The sequence below is a fragment of the Fusarium sambucinum genome, chromosome II, assembly GCF_050947815.1.
Source record: "Fusarium sambucinum isolate potato_lamoka chromosome II, whole genome shotgun sequence".
Taxonomy (NCBI): Eukaryota; Fungi; Ascomycota; class Sordariomycetes; order Hypocreales; family Nectriaceae; genus Fusarium; species Fusarium sambucinum.
This window is the reverse complement of record NC_139293.1, coordinates 6,582,466-6,607,565: the sequence shown is the minus strand read 5'-3', so window position 1 is coordinate 6,607,565 and position 25,100 is coordinate 6,582,466. Positions and strand designations below refer to the sequence as shown.

The window sequence follows — 25,100 nt, the reverse complement described above, 5'->3', positions numbered from 1 at the left end:
CAACACGGCTATTTACATGCTCTCTACTACTGATGTCAACCGCTAGTCACATAAGCTTGGGTACTACGTAGTATGCATTCTTTACCAAATTCCAAGGGCTTCTCGTACTCTCGGCAATTATGATTATTTAGGTCTACGGGCTACGGTTCTGTATTGAAACAAAGCAAAGTCGTCTCGCAACCAGCAGCCGCCTCAGTACTTGCGCAAATCGAACGTCGGGGAGGAACTCAATGTTCATAGTGAAATTGATAAGTGTGACCACCAAGTCCCAAATATAGAACGGCTGAGTACAAGTATTCCGAGATATATCTCGTATTTGTTAGAACAACAAACTGCTTTGTGGCAGACTATGGCATCGTCCGTGAACTAGGTACCTGCCAATGCTACAGGGTAGGATATCTACCCAAGGACATCCAGGTCAGATACCATGATGTGAATGCCTTAGTAGTCTAAAATATTCATGAGAGTCTCAATGGAAACTTGCAGCAGTCGAGCGGACGAAAACCACGGGCTTCATGACTCCCGGACTTATTGTAGTCTCAACTCGGACAATAGTGTTATCAGGCGAAGGAAGAACACCAACGCCTGGTTAATCAAGTATTATTAAGTAACATGTAAACATATAAACACACACACATAATAATTGCAATATGAGATCACGTCGTACGAATTGTTCTTGATATTATTATTAGTTGAGTTTCTCGATACATATTGATGTAGAACAGGTGACCCATTATGACGCCGTTGAGCTCGAGTGCGGACAAGGAAAAGGAAAAGGAAAAGGAGAAGGGGAGAGAACAAATTTATGTGTAATCATATCCACTCCAGACAATTCAGAAGTTGGGACGTGTGAACCAAGTCATGCAAAATGTGAACACGGAGGTTGTGATACTGCTTCAGTCAATTGCAGCCGTGACTTTCATTATCAAATTCGTACAACACTTTCTATATGAACCGTCCAAATGATATGTGTCCGAAAACGCCGCCCGCGATAACCCTGAATATTTCCATTTAAACCGATGGAACAGGTTGATAGACTAATAATAATGCTTTTTATCAAACATGCTAAAGACAAAAAAGGAGAAAGATGAAGAAGTCCGTCTTCTCATGATTAGAAGTTGGACGAGGCGTTTACAGGCGTTGGTTGATGGTAAGTATCAAGCGTCGATGCGAATGGGCTACGCTGAGGACCGGCGCTACCAACACTGTTGTACTCGGTCTTCTCAACACTGTGGTAAGGACCGTTGCTGTTGGGGCGGCTGTTGGATTCGTCAAAGTCCATGAGTCCGTCGGCTTCTTCGTTGTGCTTCTTGCGTCCCCAGATCCTCCAGGCTACGAGACCAAGAGCACCGACGACAATGGCACCACCAATACCGACAACAACGCCGATGACAGTATTGCGGGTCTTGGTCGACATGCCAGAGGAGCTGCCGTCATCATCGCCATCGCTGAGTCCAGGTGTCGAGGTAGAAACACTCGTAGTGGTCATGGTCTCAAGATCACCATTGTCGTTGGTCCTCGTAACTACAGCGATGTGTGTAGACGTGACTGGCTTAGCGGTTGTTTGGGTCTCCTTCTCAGCGGCAGTGCTGCTGGCCTCCTCATCGCTAACGGCGGCAGTGCTGCTGGTGTCGTCGTTTTCGTCCTTGCTGTTGTTGGCGGCAGTGGTGGTAGGCGAAGTAACTGCCTTTGTCGACTCGGCAGCGGTATTCTCATCAGTGGGAGAAGCAGCGGCAGTAGACTCGGCGTCGTTGGTAGCCTCGGTGGGCGATGGAGCAGAAGTCTCGGCGGGCTTGCTATCAGCAGCGGTAGACTTCTCAGCAGCTTTAGTAGTAGGGCCGGCCTCGGTGGGAGAAGGATCCGCGGCAGTGGTCTCTGCGGATTTATCGGCAGTAGGCTCGGCATCAGTAGCAGATGCCTTTGAAGGTTCGTCGGTAGCCTGGGTAGGTTCGTCGGTAGCCTGGGTAGGTTCGTCGGAGGCGGTATCGGCAGGTTCATCAGACTTGGAGTCTACTGCGTCAGTAGGAGCAGCTGTATCTGGTTCTGCTTGAGAAATCGAGGGCACATCGATTGGTATGGTGGCACTTGCTAGAGCGTCCTCGGGCTTTTCACTAGGGCTTGCTCTTCGCATAAGTTGACGCTCCTTGAGGTGTATTTTGTTGAGGTTGATCCAGGATGCCTGGGCAACGCAGACGACAGCGAGAGCTACTAGCAGCAGCTTGACAAGCCGTGTGCCGTACATGTTGGCGGCTGCGATTGAGGAGGGTGTCGGATAGAACGTATAAAATGGTGATTAGACAGATAGGACCGGTTGAAATGTCGAGGGAAGATTGTTGTCCTGATTCAGGAGTGTAAATAGAAACGCGTATAGCGATCTTAACTTGCAGCTGGCGCAAACTGGATACACAGCCAAGCTGAGAGATCGGCTGCCCGTGATCAAGGTGGGAATAAATTGCCGTTTGCGAATATCTGATTCGAAGTACTGGCAATTCAGAGGATGACACTGGTTTTTATCTGTGGTTATTTGACAGTGGGTTTATGGGCCGTCAAATGAGTTGCGAGAGCGAGAGTGAGATCGACCAACAAAGCGTCGAAGTGGGATGGGATCTTTAGTCTAAACGACGGGAAGTGATGAAGATATGTAAGTAAATGACAAAGACAGAAACAAGAGCGAGAGTGGGTGAGCCAGCGAGTGAGCGAGAGACGGCTGTATATGCAAGTCGACTATAAGAGTCACGAAAAAAAAAATTGCAAGAGTCGTGTGATGAGGGTGAGTGGGAGTCTTATAAAGAGACAAGGGCTGGGCAAACAAAGGAAGATAGATAACTTACCTATGGAATGGAATGGAGAAGGACGGAGCGGGTCTCGTATTTGGCAGGCCCAGTAGTCCAGGCAGTCGAGATGCATGGATCTGGGTCGGGGTGGTACTGAACGGGGGGCCTTTGATGGATGGAGGCTGTGCTTAGGGGACCTAGACGGGCTCCTATCCGCCCTTATCGCCTGCCAACCTCCTGGCCCCATGACATGGATTTCAACACAAAGAACAATACTAACACAGTTGGAACCTGGTCCAATACGCAAAAGACCCTTTTGTTTTGCCATGTAGTAGTGATTTTGTCTACCAGATAACCTCTATTATTTGCCATTACCCGCCGGGAAAAGGAAAAGGAACAGGAAAAGAAAAACACAAGCTTAAACTGTCTAAAATAGGTGCTCAGGACCAGGTCAAACTACTAACCTTAGCCGAAACAGTTCGTTTGTGGCGGCCACACCGCGCGCTGAGACTTACGAATCGGCCAAGCTGGAAACGATCTATGGGATAGGTTAGCTCTGGTTACCTAAATGTCTGCTGTGAATTTAGTATTTGTTTTTACGGATAGGTTGACTGATTATAGACTTTCGTTTAGAAAGCCATTTTCAAAGCTTACATGTTTCGCCTTGCGGCAGTTGTCATCAAGCGATTCGACGACGTTTCTCCAACACGGAAAATGATGAAGATCTATTGTTTCTGTTACTGCACGGTCGTCTCCACGGGTAGGTCTGCATGCATCAGAAGCCAAGTTTTAGGTTTCTTCTTCTTCTCACATGCATGACTATTGACAGAACCTGTGACTGTCAGGGACGAACTGGCAGGAGACTCTACTGCATAGTATGCAGTGCATACTAAGCCGTAAGCCAATACGGCTGTGGGTGGCTGTTTGTATAACCAACCCTCTCTCTCACATATCAAATATCTCAAGTTCTCACTTTGATGCTGTATCGATTCAGTATTTCCCCTCGAATCACTACTCTTTCTGCTTTATGCCCATTGATCCAGAAAAGACCCCCCAATGCTTCACAAACCTGTCAACTGCATCAAGGTATAAACGTACAGAGTAAAGTATGTCGACGTCGTTGGTGGATCACGCACCCCTGTCACGATCAGTGTGAGTCGTCGTCATCATCGTCAACAAAAGGTGATCAACAGTCTTTGACACGGATTTCCATGTGCATCAGTAGTATCCGTAACAGCATAAAATATCAAAGACTTGGCGGTTCATCATCATACCCTCTCTGACAATCAAGATGCCCACTGAACGGCTGCCTCTTTCTCCGACTCCCTTTCTTCCTAGGGTTCGTTGCTACGACGTCAGTCCTTCCCTGTCAAAACTCTCCTCTACCGAAATCATCACGTAAAGAAGGATCCTTACCAAACCCACTTTGCCCGTTCGTCCCTTACGCACAGTACATTATTAGGTCATTAGCTTAAAAAAAATGGGGCCGGCTTCTGGGGATGACGGGAGTTTGTTGTGGTCCGGCCGATGGGGAAAACATCCCTAAAAAAGGAACAAAAATAGCATCCGACCTTCTCCAAGCCAATCCAATCATATCCCATCCCCTGAGCGCCGATACATACTATGTAAAAAAGTAAAACTCTCCGTCCTGCCGGGTCCTCGAGCCTCAAGGCCTCTTTATCAGTTTTTGGTCATCTCATCCGCTTCCATCGTCGTCATCATTATACCCCCCAAGAAGATCTTATAGCTGAGGGGAACCCACTGCTTGCAACATTGAGTCAAGGTTATCGCTCAATCTCATTTTATTTAGTAATATAGCATAACATTGCATCTCCATCTTCCTGCGTGTTAAAACTAAGGCTGTCAGACGCGAGCTTTATTCCAAGGTCTGCAACTGTGATCTCTTTCTCTCCTGATTTATCTTGCATCTCTATTAGCATTTTGGCCATTGCTACGTGCTCACCTACTAATTTGTGTTGTGACTCGTAAACAGCACAGCGTGCAAAAGCCTCTGTCCAGTCAAATCATCTCTCGTGGTCTCATCTCATTATTGTCGTGCATGCATTGAGGATGAGGCGGTAACGTGTCTTTCTTTACCAATGTCACGTCACTTCAATTGGACCCTTTGTCGATCCGCCGAGAGGCTGTGTTCGATCACGGGGATGCTTAATGCTTAATCAAACGGATCCCCTTGCTTGCCTAATTATTTGTCTATGCTCTTATAATACCGTAGAACAACAACAAAAGAGTAGCGTCCGAAATGAACCAAATTGATGTTTCTGGGCTGCTTCGAAGCTAGAGCGTATTTGCATGACCCTAATTCAATTGAAGCATTCTTGTCAACTCAACGCAGATAAACATCACTGCAAGCACTTGGCAGGGGCAAGTAAAAATAGACATTAGGTGATGTTGTATTATCGGGATCACACTCCTCTGACAAAGTATGATGCACTATGAAATAGGAAATCCAGCAGCTTCAAATCAAAACATTGCCTACAAGACCATGCTTTTCGGTAATTAGCCAATAAGATAACACAATATGCAACACCTTACAGGTGAGGCGGCCCCAAGTCTGATAACTTTTTTCTTTGATCATAAAATGCACATGCAATTTCTTGGAATGAAAGACAATGTGTGTAGTGGATGCGTGTGGACGCTGTGGGCCAGTCCCGATACCCCTAGGAAAGGCTGCGTGTACCCAAATAAAACGCCGAGCATAGAACCAATGAAATAATAAATATTTTCCATCAAATATGGTATCTCAGTGAATGCAAAGAAACGGAAAGCGAGCATTTCGGCTATTGGCTCCAGATAGGAGCGTGTCGATACGCTGGAGAGTTATAGCTGTGCAGGACCCGGAATGGAGGGTCTTGGGCATACATTCCACCACCCTGTGAGCTTTGCCTACCGTGAGTCGGCTGATTGGGGACGGGGCCAGTGACATAGATGTTCGGGTACTGCTGAACCATGTTTGATGCTCCATAGACCATCGCCTGGTTTTGCATCATATAGTTCTGCTGCAATTGCTGGTTGAGAGTGTACATATCCATTGGCGCCCAAGCCTGAAGAGACGATTGGGGACGGATATGTTGTTGTTGCTGTTGTTGCTGTTGTTGGTATTGAAGCTGCAGCTCCATTTGTTGCTGCATCTGCATTAATGTAGTGTTGCTTCTCGAGCGTGGCATACCGGGCCCCGGACGCGGCTGTGCTGGTGCCGATACTCGACGATTATGGCTCGATTGCGAGATAGCCGGTCCGGTTTGTTGTGTACCGTTGCTCGAGTATGACAAAACTCTGGGTTGCTGAACAGGAATTCCCGATTGGGGACCCATGTTGCTCCCGGGGCTCATAGCCATGCCTTGGTTCGAGTTGCGTGACTCTGTACGGTTGTGCGAGACATGGCGGCTCTGGGGTGTCGTTCGGCCATAGTCTTGGGGGAGGGAAAGTCGCCTGCCGGTAGGTCGAGAATTGATGGGGAAAGAAGGGGTCATGGAACGTCTGTGCCCTTGTTGTTTACCTCGAGAAGATTTGGCATTTCTGTTTTGCATACTAACAGGAGGTGAGGCTCTCGTTCGTGAGCCTTGTTGAGACTCAATCTGAGGTGTGTTAAGCGACATTCGACGACTCGCTGACAGGTTTGGTGCTGAGCTATTGGTACGAAGATGAGCCAACTCGGGCTTATCTCGTCGCTCTTGCATGCCAGGCATGGTATTGGTCTTTCGAGTCGGCGAGGGCAAGCTGCCCGAGCTACTAGCAGTTTTCCTGGGCGCCGGGCGAGAGGATCGCGAGCTTGCAGCTCGAGTCCCAGAGACAGGCCCAGAATTCTGAGACGATAACTCCATGGCAGTTGAAGGACGTCTCGGGGTTGACTCAGGCGAGGAGCTTATTGTAGGGCTGACATCTGCACTTCGGGAACCAAACATCTGAGCGATGGACCGGCGCCAAGATTGCCGTCGTGACGGCTTCTTGACTGCGAGTTTTTCGACACTCTTGGTTGTATTCTCTTCTTCATGTTCTGGTGTAATATTAACCGTCTGGCTCTCCACACTCAAGATAGTGTGTAGAGTATCTTTGCTCGGCTCATTTCGAAGCGTTGATCGTCTAGATCTAGGCCGCGATCTGGACTTAAGACCCAGGGTATTATTCGGAACACTCTGTTCAACCACAGAGACGTCCTCCACCTTCTTTGACGACCCCTTCTTACGGGAACCGTTGAGGAAGCGGGAGATCTTACTACCTCCCCGGGTGATATCGGGGGTTATAGCAGGCAGTTGATCGTTATCATCGCCCTTTGACAGGATGATTGGTGCCGTCGCGGTGTTCGATAGTCGTGGCTCGAAACTCCGGGTCGACTTCAGTGACGAGAGGCGCATCCGGCTGCCGATAGCGAATGGGGAGAATGGCCTACTAGTCGGGCTTGACGGACTTGTTGGGCAAGTTGAGGCGTCATCATCGGTTAATGACAGAGGAACCTCGAGGTGGATGGGTAACCGGTTACGCGTCTGCGAAGGGACCAAAGAAGAAGTGCGCGTCGAGTTTGAATCCGACGGCGAGCTCATCCCCGAGACGTCCATATCAAGCCTTTCCGTAGCCATAGTGCTCTTTTCTGTGACGCCAGATCTCAAACTAGGTAATGATCGGAGAGAGACATTGGAACTGTAGCCACTGTCATTGCGGGACGCGGTCCGCTGCGTTTTCTCAGAGGAGGGACTCGGGATAAATCCACTGTCAGACCTTGTCAACCCTTTAAGCATTTTGTTTTCGAGGTCCAAGTGCATTTTCTTTGGGTCTGGCTTTGAATTTGTGTCTTCCCTTAGATGCAGAACCTCAGCAACGGGAAATGAGACAGCATTCCCGTTCTCAGACATTTGGCCATGACCTGTTCTAGATTTGTCTGTGTTGCTCGAATGCTCGGCAACAGAGCTTGGAACTTGAGTGATGATTTTTCCAGTTGTCATTGACCTTGTCTCTGCCGTGTTCAATCCTTCCTTCACCAAATTGGCAGAATTGTTGGCTTGCTCATCAAAGTAATTCGCACAAGGGATTGCTAGTGCCGACTCAAACGCCCCTTGTTGTTTGACGACATTGCCCGGAACTGGGGAGGTCACCGGTGCTCCGTTGGTAATGCGCAGAGATCCAAATTTCATCCCACCTAGCTGCTTGTAGTCGGCTTCGACTGGCGTAACGGCTCGGCCTGAAGATTGCGTCTGGGATGGGATTGTGGTAGGCATCGACATACGTCTTGCCATGCCAGACTCGATTGAATTGCGCCGGGATTGACTTGGGGTTGGTGGGAGACTCTTGCGGAAGCTCGACTTGGCTGAGACCGGAGGATTGGAATGGTGGGCTCTGGTTGCTACGCCTGGGATTTGAACGACGGAGCGGCGGCGCATTGGCATGTAGAGAGAAACGTCTGAGTTTGTTCTGCTGATGGACGAGCCCGCAGAATGATAGGCGTTGTTATTGTCATCTGTTACATCCTGGCCGGCGTCGTCAGAATGGGTCTTAAATTTGGAGATGATAGGCTCGCTAGGGAGCTTCTCTTTGGCACCAAGAAGCGATTTGGGTTCTGCAGCTCTCGTATTGTAGCCACTAGAGCCACGCGGTACTGCAACGGGCATGCTATTTTTGAGGCAGTCAGCTCTATTTATCAAAACGTATAGACACGTTTCACAAACCTATCAGCGCGGGCGAGTGTGCGATAGCCACTATCCCAGGCCATAGAGCTCGCCCTGGAGCTGTTGACGAAGCTTGGCAACCTAGGAGATTGCTCTGACTGGACCGAGGATCTTCGTCGCATTGAATCACGTCGGGATTCTCTACAAGTAGGAGTTGGCACAGGACTAACACCGTCACTGACAGGGATGGCTATACCGAGCCCAGGCGCCACCCTCCTCGTGGATGAAGCCTTATTGGGAGTAGGCGGCAGCGATCCAACAAGATACGAGTTGGAGAAGTGCTCACAATGGGGTGTCACGGCAGTAGCAGCGTATGGCAGACCCGCTGCTGTTGTCTGGCTGCAGTGAGGTGGCTTGGATAGTTTCCGATGCCCGCGAGGGGTTTCGGCGGATTGTTCATTGCCCATTGGGCTGAACTGTTTGCACTCCTGGCTCGTGAGATGCTATCGGAAGCAGAGAGTAATGGGTGCTCGGAAGGAAGCTTATGAGGCTCCTCAACGAGCAAAGACGATCGTTCACTGGCACATATACGCCTCCATGCCGTCAAACATGAACTATCCCGTGTTCTACTCGAGCGTGAGGAAAGACAAGGTGAAGGAATCTGGTGTGTGAAATGGTCGTGACTGGTATTGATTGTAACTGGTATTGTAACTGGTGAAGTCGGTTGGCTCTCGAAACTATAGAGAAAGAAAAGTAAGAGGAAGCTCAAAGATATGAGAGGTGAGGAGAGTAGTAAAAGACAGAGAAGAGGTTGGACGAGGTGGAGTCGAGTTTAAAGATCCATGACAGTTTTGGCGGAGTTGACGGTTGCATGAGGGGAACTCCCGGACAAGGAGAACCTGGTTGTTGAGGTGAGGTATGAGATCCATGTGAGGGGTGAGACCAAACCGAGCAGGGGATGGATCATGTCGAGACGAGACGCGAGCATCAACAACAAGCCAGGCCAAGAACAGAATGAAGCAGCCACAGCCAAAGAGGATTAGTTGGTAGACGGACGAGACGGAGAAGTGCGCTGACGTGACAAAAGGCGCAGAAAAGGAAAGCTAGAGCTGCCTCTGTCCCGGAAGAGACGAAATCTGAGTTTCCGTAAGCTTGGACTAGAGGAGAGATGAGATGGATTATCGCAAAATACTAGTCTAGTATGATATGACGGGAAGAAAGTGGAGGTTTGTTTAGTCTCGGTCCTAGGTAGGTAGGTAGGCTAGGATAACAACACAGCTACTCCGCTACGTAGCAGCTAGACTACCTTAGGTAGTTAGTAGGTAGGCAGTAGCTACTAGGTACCTCCTTCCTGCAACCAACAACTAATAGTAACAGGTAGCAAGCAGCTTAGAGCTCTTCTCTCCTGCTCTTGCACTAGCCAAGGCACATCCATCGATACTTCCGATCCTAATACGATTGAGGTGGGCTACGTTAGGTAGATTGGACGTTTCGACAACCGCCCAAGGGCTGATAGCCAATCAGTGAATCCACTCGACAATTGACTTCGGATAAATCTCCTCGATTCAGAGGCGCCAAGGTTTCATTTCAATGCGTTCTCCAAAAAGATAACAAACATCAATCATTCTACGCAGAGGCTGACTTAAAACTATGACACCAAGGGAATTCAATTGACTAAGTATATTCTCTCTGTACATAGGTACACAGCTACGTACTCACTCAGATCATGCATGACCTCTGGGCATCTGCTCTGATTAGGTTTCTTCCACTCAAGAAGAAAAGCTCTACGAGGATTGAGTTGCAAAGCCATGCACGTACATGCGGCAGCCACAGCCAGCCAAAGCATGCAGTGTCATTCGAATGGCGGAGCAGATCAAGTTTTTTGTTTGACAGTCCCCCCACACGTGAGAAGTTTTGGCAGTGAGGTTATTATGAGTGCAAATATTCATCTTGCAGGCGTCAGATCCTTCGTGATTCGAGTTTGACCGCATCAAGGAATCGAACCCGCCAGTATAGGTATCTATAACACAGCACTGACCACTCCACATTGCTATATGACAACACACAGCGCCGCTTTTTCTTATTGCAGGGCTGCTGTTAGCGGACACGCCCCCAGTCTCTCGGTCACTTATTGTCTCGTCCTGTCTTGTTCCAGTTCCATGACGACCGGCCGAAAGCCACCGAATGCTCACTCACTGAGGACGGCTGACATGACGCTGTACAGCGATGGGCTGAGTTGCAGCCTGCAGCGTTACTGTACTGCCTTGGCCTGTCGTCTGGCCTGTTCATTGCAGATTTCAATTCTGACTGTCACCTATGGCTGTGGCTGAACAAGAATAAAGTCAAATAAAACACGCAAGCCGTCCGAGCGCCTCTCCCGTGGATACGATGCTGATGCTGATGTTGTATCATCAGAGGCGATACAGCAACTCATGTTGCAGACCAGCCGGCGAGCAACTACCTTGCTGGATACATTGCCAGCCAATTCAATACGATATGGCTGCATCATGATTTCTTCATGCCGTCATCTCCGTATGTTGAATACCTAGGTAGTAGGTAGTTATTGAACTCAAAGGTACTCATAACAGTCAACACCGAAACATACCGTCCAAACACACTTACACCGCGTTGCAAACGCACCGACCACATACACCGGAACGTTTCAAGATGGGACCCAATTGACAACGTACATGCCCACGAGAGAACAAGTTAGCAACGGTTCCAGACCATATCCGCCCACTCGCTTAGTATAGGTACCCAAGTATCGTTCACATATAGACAGGCAAAATAGAGTAGAAACAGGATAGTATGAGATGGATAGACCAGGGTTGGCTAAGGTAGGGAAACATTATGCGACTCGAATCAAGACCCTCTGAGGCTTTGGGATACTTTCTCATAACTTGGCCACGGTTACACTTTGTGAACTCTGATTTGTTTATCAACGCGTACAGCCACGCCATGCTCGCGACGACGTTGTTTACAGGCCAATTGGGATGCTTGTTTATCTTGATACTATATTCTAGAACTCTAGTGTAGGTACATACATACTGTCTCTATCACCACATCTTATTTGTTGAGTGCGCTAGTTAACTTACTCATTGCTAATTATCTACACATACTTTGGCCAAGATCAGAGAGGCCAACGAATACCACCGAAAAGAGGAGAAGCCGAATTCTATCATGCATTGATTACGACGCCTTTCTCCTCATCGCCATCCCCGGCCCCTCGTAAGCATTTTGGCTTGACGTGCGTGAGCCGCCCGTCAGATGCAGACATTCAACCAAGCTTTCAGACGTGACAGTCGACTATTGAAAGTAAAATCATAGCATTGCCTAACACTAGTTTCACCTTGCCTATATGGGCAGCCCAATGATGCGAGTTGAATTAGCCTCCGCTCCCGCTTCCTCATAAAGGCAATTGGCCCAACCTCTCGACTTGAACAAAGCCTTGTACTCCGGATGACGTTACATGAGATGAACGAATGCTTCCAGTGTGGGGAGGTGCCATAACTCAGAAGTTCCATCCATCGGCCGAACGAGACGAGCGGGGGTTGCATTCGCGCATGGGTTCTCTTTTACTTCCCGGCAAATTGCATGTTTATTCTATGGTCTTCTTGCAAAACGTTTGCGTCTATCAAGACTGTTCTTAATCATGAGCAGATCGAATGCTACATAGTAGGTGTGCTGCTATGCCAGCACCAAGACAAATGCTTTAATCGAATCACACGATATCAACTCATACTGCTGAAGGGAATAGTATTTCGGAAAGTCGTTCATCCCAATCGAATTCTCCGGGATCGACATGCAACTGTTCCTTTCCTATCCACATATCGTCCGACCATCAGCGCCATTGGCCTGTCATGTACGGAGTACTGTAGCTTATCTCTAGATATGTAGATTGACAAACCCCACGACGGTGATCTTCATCTATTCTGACTTTGGGTAAGCAAAGCAAACCTCTAGCCTCTTCTTTCACATGGAATAACGGGAACCAACCTCTCTGATTTCCCCCGTCAACTTTACCGCCTCTCTATGACTCGGACACGGATGATGATTTCTGATCTGGATCATGTTTTACATCTCATTCGGCTCTCGGCTCTCGCCCCAAGCCTGATTCATGCCGTCCCCATAACAGTACAGATACTCTGTACCCTGCCTGGCATTCTGAGCTCGTTTCGGTTGCAAATTTGGGGATCCACATGCAGCCCATCGGAACCAGCGCGAATATTCTGTACTTTGTCACCGCAACTCAACAACTTCGGGCGAATGGTTTAGTGGTATAATACTCCCTTAGCAAGTTTCTGTCTCCGAGAGTCTTCCTTCTGGGAGTGGTCCAGGGTTCGATTCCCTGTTCGTCCAACGTAGGTGGTTAAATTCCACCATTCTGTATTTTTTTTTACATGTAGGTAGTCCATATTGAATCAAAGCGTTGGTTTGTAGTTAAGTTATGAGCTGGTAACTATTTTTCGTAAACTCGTGTCTAAGCTTCTTACCCTAAACCCTCGCATATTCAAGCATTTCGCATTGAAACAAGACTTCATTATCAACTATCATGCTGTGAATTTAAAGTCAAACACAAGGCGTTGCTACTAGAAGATAAATTTGTGATTCATTTCCGATTGAAGATGTCGTTGTAGGCAGGAGCATCGAAACTGTACAATCTTTCATTCACCAATTACCATGGTACACCCACTTCCTCCGATGATAACTTCATGTACCCTTCCCGCGTCAACGTCAATCCGTGATCCAACAGTGTAAACCTGCTTCTGGTTGTCTTCCTCTTTGGGATACCACAGTGTCATCGACCCCTGGGTGATCAGATGGGTAGTCAAAGACGCATGAGAATGCGGTGGATAGTGGGTGTTTCTGTCTCAAGGTTAGAATGAAGATGGGGCTTGCGGAGGCTGTGTAAGAGCCTCATTTCTAAAGTGACAGGGAACATGAATTGAGATGACCTACGGGGAATCGCTCCAAGTAACAACACGGTTGAAGCCCCAGGCTCGCACCTGTTCTTCGTATTCATTCCTGAAGCTCATGATGCCGCTGCTAGATATATGTGAGTACCCCGTTGTGCCCAGTAAGAATGACAAGGTATTGTAGGCACCTAGGTATTGTTGTTTACGTAGGTAGACAAATAATCTGACGATGTAAAATATAGGCAGGCTACTGAAATTACGAGTTTGAGTGAGATTGCTGCGTATCTATCTCCAAAGTGTTGATGTATTTACAAGAGTACGGTGACGCTGACATTGACTGTTCGACCTATGATCTCATAACCACGACCTCTCAGCAGAGGCGAAGCCACTAACTGCTGGCGGGGGTCCAGCCAGGTACGGCTCGTCCGTCCACCGATGGGATGGAATAGACGATCATCCGACCGTTGATGTCAACGTTGTCGCTGCTCCCACTTCCAACAAGCATCATCACTTCACCTGAAGTGTCACAGAGATCACAGCCCTAATGCTGCCCAGTCGTTATGCTGCTTCGCTGTACATAATTGTGGTCAAACACACAAACATTTCAACTACTCTCCAATCACATTTTGGCCCCCAAGCCTCCAGGATACAGTCTTTCTCTCAGCCCCAGCTCCGTGTCCAGTCTTACTCCAGCCGTTCCCCTGCTCCCTAGGGCTGTGCTGCAGGACGCTAGCAGCCCGTCCACTAAGACCTGGACTCGCCTGCTAGCAAGGTTGTTTGCCCGTCCATCTCTTGGGTCCGGGCCCGCCCAATTTATCGCCTATCAAATGGGGGTGCTGACATCTAATGCATCTATCTTGTCCCTTTTCTTTCCCTTCCCAACTTCCGTCTTACTCACCTGTGCCAAGTCAGAAACACATTTATTTTCGAGAATCTTCAGCAACAGTATTCAAGCGTGATTATAATCCGACAAAGTTTGATTCATTGTCTATACTGGATGTTTGGCTAGGCCAGCGGGGCATTCTTTTCGCTCCAATGGTTCTGGCCGTTTGACTGTCGCCGATATCGCCAGCTTGAACTTCTAGTCCGCCCCCAGGAAGTACAGCCCGCCATCATGCCTCTTTGTGGACTCATAGTATGCGATGCCCCTCGTTCAGCTGTCACACGTGCATTCGCTAATATGATAATCTAGCGAAGCCGCAGCGCAAAGAGTGACAAGCCCCGGCGCGCGCGCACTATGTCCATCTTTGGCAACTCGAATATCCACGCCATAGATGCTCTTAAGGGCATGGTTCGCTTCACCACCGCCGCGTCTCCAGCTCACATGCACGGTTGGGATTCGAATACAGCGCATAAACCTCCCCCGACCGATGAATGCTCCAGCCAGAACTCGAATCCACAAGCACCAATCACCAACATCCCCGATATTCATATCACCAATGAGATGTGGGAAACCCTCGACCGTACATATGACGACTTGCGAGGCTCAGAACCTCGACTTACAAAGGCCAAATTTGCTGAATTTCTTCGAAATGTCCAGGGCGAGAGTGAGAGCGCCATCAGCGAACTGTCCAAGGAGGATTATTCACTAGGCGAATTCAAATACACATGGCATACCGACTTCTCATGGGAAGCTACTGCGCCCTTGCCCGAAAAAGACCTCTCAAAGCCCCTCACAAACTACTTCATCAGTAGCAGTCACAACACATATCTCGTCGGGAATCAACTTGCTTCTTGGAATAGAAGCTCTCCTGAGGCGTATAAGACGGTATGTCGAAAGCATAACTCCATTTTCATTCCAAGGCTTGATCGACTGACTTGAATTCCCAAAAGGTTCTGCTCCGTGGATGTAGGTGTATCGAAATCGATGTATGGAACGGGGACACCATTATTCCCACGACAAGTAATAGGTCCACCAAAATCGATCACAAACGTGGATTATCGGGCGAATCGTTTCCTAATGTTGCGACAACTGTAATCGAGAAAGTCGAAGATTATCTTACTGAGAAAGCTGCTAATCGCTCCCGGAGTGGCAGCTTCGGCAGCCGAAGTTCTTCACCGAGATCGAGTCTCAATCGTATCCCCCTCGAAACCCGCGAGTCTGGCGATCTTCTTGACGTTGCAAAACCACTCGCGCCTCGCTCAAGGCAGTCTTTCCCCAAGGACGAACCCATAGTAACACATGGATGGACTTTGACTGCTCCATGTGGTTTTAGAGAGGTGTGCCGAGCAGTCGGTGAAGCTGCTTTTGTCGACAACGATCTTCCTATCATTGTCAGTTTGGAGGTACACGCAGACGAGGATCAGCAAGAAGTGATGGTCAAAATCATGAAGCAAGAGTGGGGACAGATGCTTGTGGACAAACCGTTGGACGACATTGGACCGAGAATACAACTCCCAAAGCTAGGCGAGCTACGGAGGAAGATTCTTGTCAAGGTCAAGAAAGCACCAGCAAAGTTTGTGGTCCCACCTAGCACCATGGATCTGCCTGCTATCTATGCAAATGACGAGGATGCATCTGGCTCCGAGGATGAGCGTCAATCACAACCCGCGGGGCTTTCTCTTTCCGGCTCTAACAGCACCTTTCCTTCCCACACAAAGGCCTCTAACGCCAAGGTCAACATATGTGAAAACCTCGGTAAACTGGCCATCTACACACGCAGTCAGCACTACAAGTGCCTTGCGACAAAGGAAGCCAAGATCCCAGCCCACATATTCTCTATCAGCGAGAATCGAATCCTCGAGCTCAATCAGAAACAACATCGTGAGATGTTTGTCCATAATAAGGGATACTTCATGCGTGCTTTCCCTGCCGGTCGAAGATTTGACAGTTCGAATCCAGACCCAAGCCTCTTCTGGCGGGGCGGTGTTCAGATGGTTGCTATGAACTGGCAGTATCTAGACGAGGGTATGATGCTTAATGAGGGTATGTTTGCGGATGAGCAAGGTTGGGTTTTGAAGCCCGAGGGCTACCAGAGCTTAAACACGTCTACAGAGACCCAAAGCGAAGCCACTCCGGGTCGTACCATGAACTTGAGAATCACCGTCTTAGCTGGCCAGCATATTCCAATACAGGCCGGGGATGCAGCCGATACCTGTCGTTCTGCCAGTACCCTCCGTCCGTTGATCAAGGCGGAGCTGCATGTAGACAAACCAACCGACACTGAACGTGACGGGCATGCGCAGGAGCACAAATACAAAGACAAAACGGACGCCGGCAAGACGGACCATCCCGACTTTGGTCCTCGTGGCTCGCTTCTACAGTTCCTCAATATTCCAAAGGTGGTACAGGAGCTCAGCTTCATCAGGTAAGTCGTCAACAAATTCATTCTGTTATATATCGGGTTTGTTGAACCCGTGCCTTGCGCTCGGGCCGTTTCCAGTGCTGTAAAGCATGGTCAAAATTGCAACTGTGCGTAGATGCACTGAGTCATCATGACGAAGTCAAAGAAATTTCGTACGACGGTAGTCTGCTTTTCTTGACTGTCACACATGATCGACTATCGGTAAAGACACGACGTGCTTGAGGACACAGACATCCCGTGCCCAGTAAAGCAGGGTGTACTGCGAATCCGAACATAGCTAAGGATTTTGGGATGGCGAGTCATTCCTTGTCGCTTACTGGTGGCGGCGCGGTGGTGTCAACCACTGTATCGCATACAGTATATGCAATTCATGATGATGGCTAGTGCTTATCACGCCTGTTCAGCGTTCGCTATCTAGCGGGACGGGACGAAATGCTTATTACTAACGCTTGCGCGACTCAGTTTGCATAAGAGACTAATGCGATCGTGATTTTAGGTTCAAAGTTGAAGACGATTCATCTAGGCTCGGCAGCTCACCATTGCTTGCCTGGGCTTGCATCCGACTAGATCGCCTGCGTCCAGGCTATCGGTTCATCCGACTCATGGACTCGACGGCCCGCCCCATACCAGGCGGGAAGTTGCTGGTCAGGGTTGAGAAGACGCTGCTTTGATCTTTCGTATAGTCGATCCTTGCACATGACAATGTGCTTTAAACCCCAACTATGCCTGTGCATCGTGGTGGCCTTTCTTGGTGTGGTTGATTCACAACACAATACACGGCATAACGATGCCGTGCCGCATTAACACATTTGTTGCTTTACTGCCGATCCCACTATCCAACAATGTTTCTCGCATATTTGCTGCCCCGGTGGACGCTGAGAAGATTATCAGGAAATTTGGCCAACCCTGAAGCCAGACAGAAGTTGGAATAACAGCGTGCAACTGGACGAATTTTTATTTCAAGACAACATTGGTTAAGCTGTATTCGTTTTGATATATATACGTATGGTATTTAATTTATAGTTCAAAAAGGGGGGTTGGTTAGATTTAGACAGGAGTTTTGGGATACCCGGGAAAGAATGAAAACCTTCGCCATCACATAACGTTTCCAAGGCGGCTAGCTGAAGACACTGTGACATGGATCAGCGGTCATCTGTTAGCGGTAGAGAAACTCTAACTCAGCTTCTAAAAGGCACATGGGGGATCAACCCGAGTGGCTTTCATCACTCCTGAGAATCCGAACCTGCAGAGGACTCTGCTCACGCCCTTGCATGATAGTCACTACTCACTACCGGGTATCTGCTCACTCATTTTCGTATTTTTAGTTTGCGGCTAAACTTGGATCGATTGGCTTAGCTGCCTCCATCTTCACGGCCCAACCTAGATAGTGAACATTGCTTCTTTATAACAGCTGGATAGCTTGGACTACCGATTACCCGCAGGGTCACAGTGATGAAGTTCAGGTTTAGGTTCCGAACCATTGTCTAGGCCAGCCGGCGACGAGGCTGGAAACCCCCGGTAGAGAGCACCATTCCAAGTGTGACCGACGAACTAAGGACTCCAACGGGCACTGGCGTCAACCGTGCATTGCCAACCGTCGCCTCCCGTCAGGCTTGGCGAGAAGTGGAAAGATACTACTAATTCGAAGTTAACGTAAGTTATGGGCTAATGTTATTCGAATCCACTATGTTCATTTTGTATCGTGGTCTCGCTGGGCCAGCAGCGGTCATACCACCGCTGTAAATTATCGCCTGTGATATAGTTGCACCGAGTTTGGAAGTAACCTGTTGGCAATCAACTTCAGCTTGGATGACTAGCCCTAGAGCAACTCGATAGTGGGCTTATGTCGAGGCTATGGCGGCTAATTATTGGAAGATTACGACACATGCAGTCGGAACACGCAGGATCCGAACCAGCTTCTCGTGGAAGCCACATAGTTAGATGGGGCATTTCGGTCTTGTTTAATCAATTCGTATTTGTTGTTAGTGGAGAAGGGTGGTAGATAGCAATCTGGGTCAATATCAATGTAGACTAGGGCCCCTAGGCGAATGCGATCGATAGTCGCCGTCCATCATTAGATAACTAGGACGCAATGTGCTAACATTAACTTGATACTAGCTAGTTGGCTACTAATGTACCTATGTTACCTACTGTAGTATCATAGTTGGCCTGACATTGAACATCAGTACGGAGCTGTGTCTCCTACAATTATTGCTACCCTTCTTAATGTAGCTGGCGTTGTGTCTAGAAGCCAGTCGGAACTCATACTATACGACTACCAACACTCAAATGAGACATGTCGTTTATGGATGTAGGGTGAAATTTAGCAGAAGAAAGAGAAGAAGCAAAACTCAAAATGGACAGATAGATTGAAAATGGTAAAAGCTGGGGCTTGCTGATAGCTGTACAACTTTCAAGCTTGTCTACCTTGTTTGTTAAGCAATAGTCATTCTCTCGTCATTAAAAGCATGGAAACGGAGTTGATTCTGTCTCCCCGTCTTGTTGCGGATCCCTCGAGACCTCGGCTGCATGATCTCATTCAGCAATCGTGATCGCTTATGAATGCACTTTGAAATCCTCATTGTCGGTATGGGACTGTTCTTAAGATTTATTGGGCAGGTTTCAGGAGGAGGATCAGTGGGATCATCCAGGGGTAAAAGTCGCTTAGGCCCTGATCGATTCGAAATATACGTTGAACGATATATATAGGGTAGAGCCAAAAAGTAAAGCTATTCCTAAATTAGCCAGATTCTAGTAAGGAATCTTATATATAAGGGATTAACCTTTTAAGTAATATATCCTTTTTACTATAAACCTATTAAGGCTTAATTACTAAGGAATTAGTTATATTTATAGTATTTTTCTGCCTTATATATATATAGGCTAGGGTAATTAAATATATATTATATTTAATATATATCTTAGCTTTATTATTATAAGGTTATATAGATCTTAGAATAGGGCTAGGCTAATATATAGTGCCTTAATAATCTTACTATATATATAGTAAAATTGCCTTATATATTGCCTAGCTATAAGGCTATAGTTATAGGGTTAAATAGTATAGCAATATAGTATTAATATTATAACTATAATTTAAGTTAGCTTAGTATATTAAATATTAAGGGTAAAATAACTTGCTTTTTTATTATTATTTTTACCTTTCTTTATTAGTAGTTTTATTATATAAGGAAGAAAAAAATATCTACTATTATCTTATTATTTTATATAGCTTTATTTTAATATAGAGTTTTATTAAAAGCTTATTTAAAAGTATAGCCTTATAGCCTTATAATATTATTAAATTATTAAATATTTACTATTTAGGCTATCTTATTTCTTTATAAAATAATTATAAGGCTAGGCCTTACTTAATTCTTAAATATTTAATTATTACTAGTAATTAATTATAATATAAGCCTAATATATTAAGGAGCTTATAAAGCTAAAGCTATATAATCTTTATAAATAGTAAAGTTTTAATTATTATTATTATTAGCTATACTTATAGCTTATTAATTAATATTATTAATAAAAAGATTAATATTAAACTATAAGAAAGGAAGACTTAAAGCTAGAGAAAGAGGCTTTTTATATAGCTTAAAGCTCTTAGTTTATTATAAATATAATTTAACTAAATTATAGTAAATCCTATAATTTATATAGAATTACTTTAATTTATATATATATATATAATAATATACTATTAATTAACCTAGTAGTTAATATTAAATTATTATAGATATATTAAAAAGGCTATAATTAAGTTATTTTATAATATTATTAGCTATTAATCTAGATTATAGCTTTAATATTAAGGCTTTATTAATTATAATAAGGTAATTAGCTAAAGAGCTATTACCCTAGCTATAATAGCTTTAATTTATTATTACTATTTCTATTAATATTATTTATAATTTAAGCTATTTTAAAAAAATTAAGATTTTTAATATTAATAAATCTAGCTTTAATTTAGCTTTAGTAAAAATCTTAATTTTTATAAAGCTATTTTTAAATTTCTAGATAAAGTTAAATTAACTATAGCTATTTAGCTAGCCTTTACTTTAATAGGCTCTATTTTCTATAGCTTATAAGCTAGCTAATTATTCTCTTTTTAACCTTTTCTCTTAGCCTTTTAGCCTTATTAAAAGCTTTATTTCTATAACCTTATAGTATTACTAATAGTATTATTATTATATATAATTTCTATTTAATAGATATAAAGATATTTTTATTCTAATAAATCTCCTTTATTATAAAAAGCTATATTTAATTCTTCCTTAGGCTTAATACTTAAAGTATATTATAATAATCTCTCCTTAAACTTAGGCTTATAAGTATTATAATAAATTGCCTTTATATAAGTATATATTAAATAATCTATAAAATTCTCTATATAATATATTAAATACTTACCTTTAAACTATTCTTAGATATTTATAAGTATTTTCTTAATATTATTTACTTTTATAGGCTATTAGTATACTATTTAATTCTATAGTTAACTTTAAAATATAATATATATTATAGTCTCTATTAAAATTAACTATAATATAAAGGAAAATTAATATAGCTACTTTTATACCTAAGGTATAAGAAAAGGAATTATTATATTTAATACCTTTTATATTAAAGGAAATACTAATATAATAGGTATTTTAATAAGCTTATTATTTTTCTTAAGAGTAAATAATAAAAAGGGCTTTATTGTTAACTTTTACTTTTTATACTTTTATATTAATAATTAACTAGAGACTTCTAGGTTATCCTTAATATAAAGAGGGTTATTATTAAATAACTTAATCCCTTAATAGTTATTAGCCTCTATATAGGTAATATTAACTTTTTAATTACCTTTAAATATTTAATTATATAAATTTAAATATAAAAGACTATATAAATAGATAGCTTTTATTATAATATTATAATAAAGCTTTTATTTTTCCTAGTTTTTTATTATAGTAAAAAACTTATTAATATTATAATTATATTCTTAGCTATTAATATCCTTTATTATTACCTTAAATACTTAGTAATTCCTTAAAAGCTTAAATAGCTTATATTTTACTTTTTTAATATAAAAGCTTATTAATAAAAACTAAGCCTTTAAATATTACTTAAGCTATATATAGATATTCTTTATTAATAATAGCTTTTTATTCTCTAGATTACTATTTACTTATATATTTATATAATATTTAAAAAGGCAATTTATTTAATTAAGATTTTAATATAGCTTTAAGCCTAGGTTTTTTATATTATTTTAATAGGCTAATAACTTTAATTATTAATTTCTTATAAGTCTTAAGTATACTTATAAGGTTACCTATAATAATACTACTAAAAGTACTTATAATAATATTACTAAAGGCATTTATAAGAATACTTTAAGAGCTACTTTAAAGGATAAATAGCTTATATTAATAATTATATAGTTATTAATAAAGCTATTATTATATAATTCTTTAGTAATATTATTTTATATAAAGACTTAATTATTAAGGCAAAGTAATAATAATATATAATCTTAAAATAGTAATCTTATTATATTAGCAGTTTAATAATAGACTTCTTTAATAAATTAATTATATATAATATTATTTATAAGCTAATTACTTTAAATTCTATATTATTATATTACCTTAGGCCCTTTATATTAACTGCTTTCTTATTATATTAAGTAGCTATAATTATCTTAGCTTAATATAGAAAGCTATATATAACTAGTATAATGCCTAATTTAGTATATACTAAAGTATATTATATATATTTATGCTAAAACGTATGTTTCGAATCGATCAGGGCCTTAATACTGTCTGCTAAAAATAATGCTATATAGTGCTCTTGACTTGGAGAAAGGGTTAGACACCGCTGCGTAACGAAGTATTCGATATCTATTCTGTATCTACAAGAAGGAAATCATCTTCGATTAAGCCATTGCGAGGAAAGTGGTAATGGATATGTAGGTTTGTGATTTGATCTTTGAGAATAAGATGCTGTCGTGGTTAACGGATTGTGGCTGCACCGTGTGTGATCCCGTGATGATGCTTGTCTGTGGTTGTTGCGGGGTTTGTCTTGATAATTAAGATGACGGCGTATCTCAGAACTTCGCTGGCGTGACTACTAATGTCTAGTGACAGATCGGATCTTCAGGACTTCCTTGCACAGGCCACAGGGTGTCAAAGAAAGAGAGAGCGTCTGGTGGACCAATAACTAGCCTTGTTTTTCTGCCCTGATGTCCTAACAAGGGAGGGATCTAGGTTGTTGTTAAATGCGAACGAATGCATAGCAAAAAGCCACTTCCGCGTATTTTAACACTCCAAAATGTGTACTGCTTGCTACCTACCCAGGTAGTCAGTCACCTAACCACTTGCTAATCTGTCCAACGTTGCGGGCTTTCCTGGACGGATTCTGAGATGCAAGCCAACTAAGACAGTTGTGGGATGCCTCGGCAATGTCAGCTGTCATCAACAGTTAATGTAAGGGTTTCTAGTGGATAAACCATCAATGCCCTACCGCTTTTTATTAACTATTCGTGGCTGGCTTGGTAAACTTGTATCGGCCAGTTTGTTCTTTTGCTGAACCAGAGGGGCTGGATACAAAAAGCAACATGTACATGTATGTATGTATGTATATATGCACTCTGGATGGCTGGCTGACGAGATTAGTGGATTTGACAAAAGAAAGGAAAAGTGCCCGCAGTACTCCCTCTCATTGGCAGATGAGCATGCAGCCCGTTTGTTCAGCTGGTTCGAGAACTTGACTGTTGTTGACAGCTTTCTAACGGTGAGTCGTTCGGAAACTCATACCTCAAGTAGATCAACGATACGAGGCATTGTAAAGACTGGATGTGGCAGTGGTCTCGCCCATAGCACAAGCTCCGCTCAATATGTGTAAAAATTATTATTTATCAATTATGATAACTGATCGTACATACCCGTCTGCCTTGGTAGATATCGTGGTGTTTTGTTGGTAGCTCAATTCTCGGGGTGGCTAAACAAATGGTTCAAAGTGTTGTGTTGGTTGGTAATGCTGTGCTTGCCAGGCCTCCCGAAGCAGAGAAATCGGGCCAATGAAGAAATGCCTAAGCAAGACAATGGATGGGTCGATCGTGGCTTGTGGGGGTGCATCTGAAAATCAGCACCTACCAATAGGACCCCCCGGGACCCTTTTCAGAGCGTTTCTGTGCCTCATAGCATGTGGGACAATGTCGGGATATTGAGATACTGGATCGTCGGTACTGTAGGGAAGCCTTCATCCTTCTCAGAATCGAATCTGACTCACATATGCATATGCCCTGTGCAACGCGACTTGACAGCTGATGGCGTCACCAGCAAGGTTGCCGGTCTAAGAAAAAGCAACGAACATGCGGCATCTCTTACGAGCAAAAGTCGCGAAAGTCTCCAGTACATGTTATGTGTGGGTAGATCAGTCCATACTTTCAAATCATGTCGTATAAAGAATTGGTTGACAGGATCACTATTTTATAAGTTGTTGACCGGAGCAGCGAAATGACATCAGGGATTGAAATTGCCAAATAAATCACAGCATCCAGATCCAGATACACAGATTCGAATATACTATCAAGAGCTGGTATCCGTAAAATTGAGTTTAATCATTACAGAAGTCAAGGTGGAATCGACTCGACTAGCAGTGAAAGGGGTGAGGGGCTTTGGCATCCCATGGCTACTACTCCGTACATACCTTACCTGGTAGCCTGGAAAGAAAAGGCAGTGTAACTTGCTAGACAAAGCAAGGGTAAGAGATATCCAGTTCGCTGTGCACCCCTGCCTAAGCGAGATGTAATGAGATCCTGAAATATTTTGATATTTTCTTTTTCCCTCCTCCCTTAGTAATCTAAGAGAACATTTTTATTGATAACAAAGGCCATAAAAGTGCTTGGGCCCTGTTCTGCATCAATAAATTAATCTATTTATGAGTCGGAAGAACTTTGAAAAATGTGGTATAAGCAGATGTCTTGAGTTAATTCAGACAAACCGTTTACGGACATGGTGAGGTTAGAGTACCCTGGTATTCAGTGGGGGCCCGCTCACACTAAAGACAGTAGATGGAGAGCCGGTGACGGACAGTATGAACTTGACTGACACTTCCATGAAATGGCGCTGTGGATTTATCTTCTGATGCATTCGTTTGACATTCTAGGGGTCTGTTAGGCTGTCTCTGGTGGATTGGTTAAGATCCAATGTACAGAGTAGAAACGGGAGCTAAAATGCCTGACTCCATAGCTCCATTTCAAATGGTCGAGCTTGTATGGTATATCATTGGAAGAATTTCGAGAGCTTCTGATGTACATACCTCACGATCTGCACGCTATGAGGTAGCTTGCATTTGGCGTGCGTGCTTGGACCAGGGAATGCTGTAGTATTGAATGCAAAAACATCGAAGAAAAATTACTACCATGAACTTGATTGTCTGGTTGTTAGATATTTTACGCCCCTTTCGTTTAGAAAGCTGGCACGATCTGCA

The 25,100-nt window shown here is 44.2% G+C and overlaps 3 protein-coding genes across 3 annotated transcripts; 1 reads left to right on the top strand and 2 right to left on the bottom strand.

Moving 5' to 3' along the window:
- Window positions 1-1,111: 1,111 nt before the first annotated feature.
- FSST1_009137 (uncharacterized protein) lies at window positions 1,112-2,242 on the bottom strand (the record flags this gene model as incomplete). The annotated part of the gene is made up of 1 exon (XM_083226083.1): window positions 1,112-2,242. One exon carries the CDS (start codon window positions 2,240-2,242, stop codon window positions 1,112-1,114), a length of 1,131 nt encoding a protein of 376 aa, XP_083085098.1.
- Window positions 2,243-5,572: 3,330 nt separating this feature from the next.
- Window positions 5,573-8,859, bottom strand: FSST1_009136 (uncharacterized protein; the record flags this gene model as incomplete). Its single annotated transcript, XM_083226082.1, has 2 exons — window positions 5,573-8,396; window positions 8,453-8,859. 2 exons carry the CDS (start codon window positions 8,857-8,859, stop codon window positions 5,573-5,575), a joined length of 3,231 nt encoding a protein of 1,076 aa, XP_083085097.1.
- A 5,563-nt stretch (window positions 8,860-14,422) lies between these two features.
- Window positions 14,423-17,284, top strand: FSST1_009135 (PLC-like phosphodiesterase; the record flags this gene model as incomplete). The annotated part of the gene is made up of 4 exons (XM_083226081.1): window positions 14,423-14,443; window positions 14,501-15,076; window positions 15,142-16,616; window positions 17,110-17,284. The coding sequence occupies 4 exons, from the start codon at window positions 14,423-14,425 to the stop codon at window positions 17,282-17,284; spliced, it is 2,247 nt and encodes a 748-aa protein (XP_083085096.1).
- Between the last annotated feature and the right edge of the window lie 7,816 nt (window positions 17,285-25,100).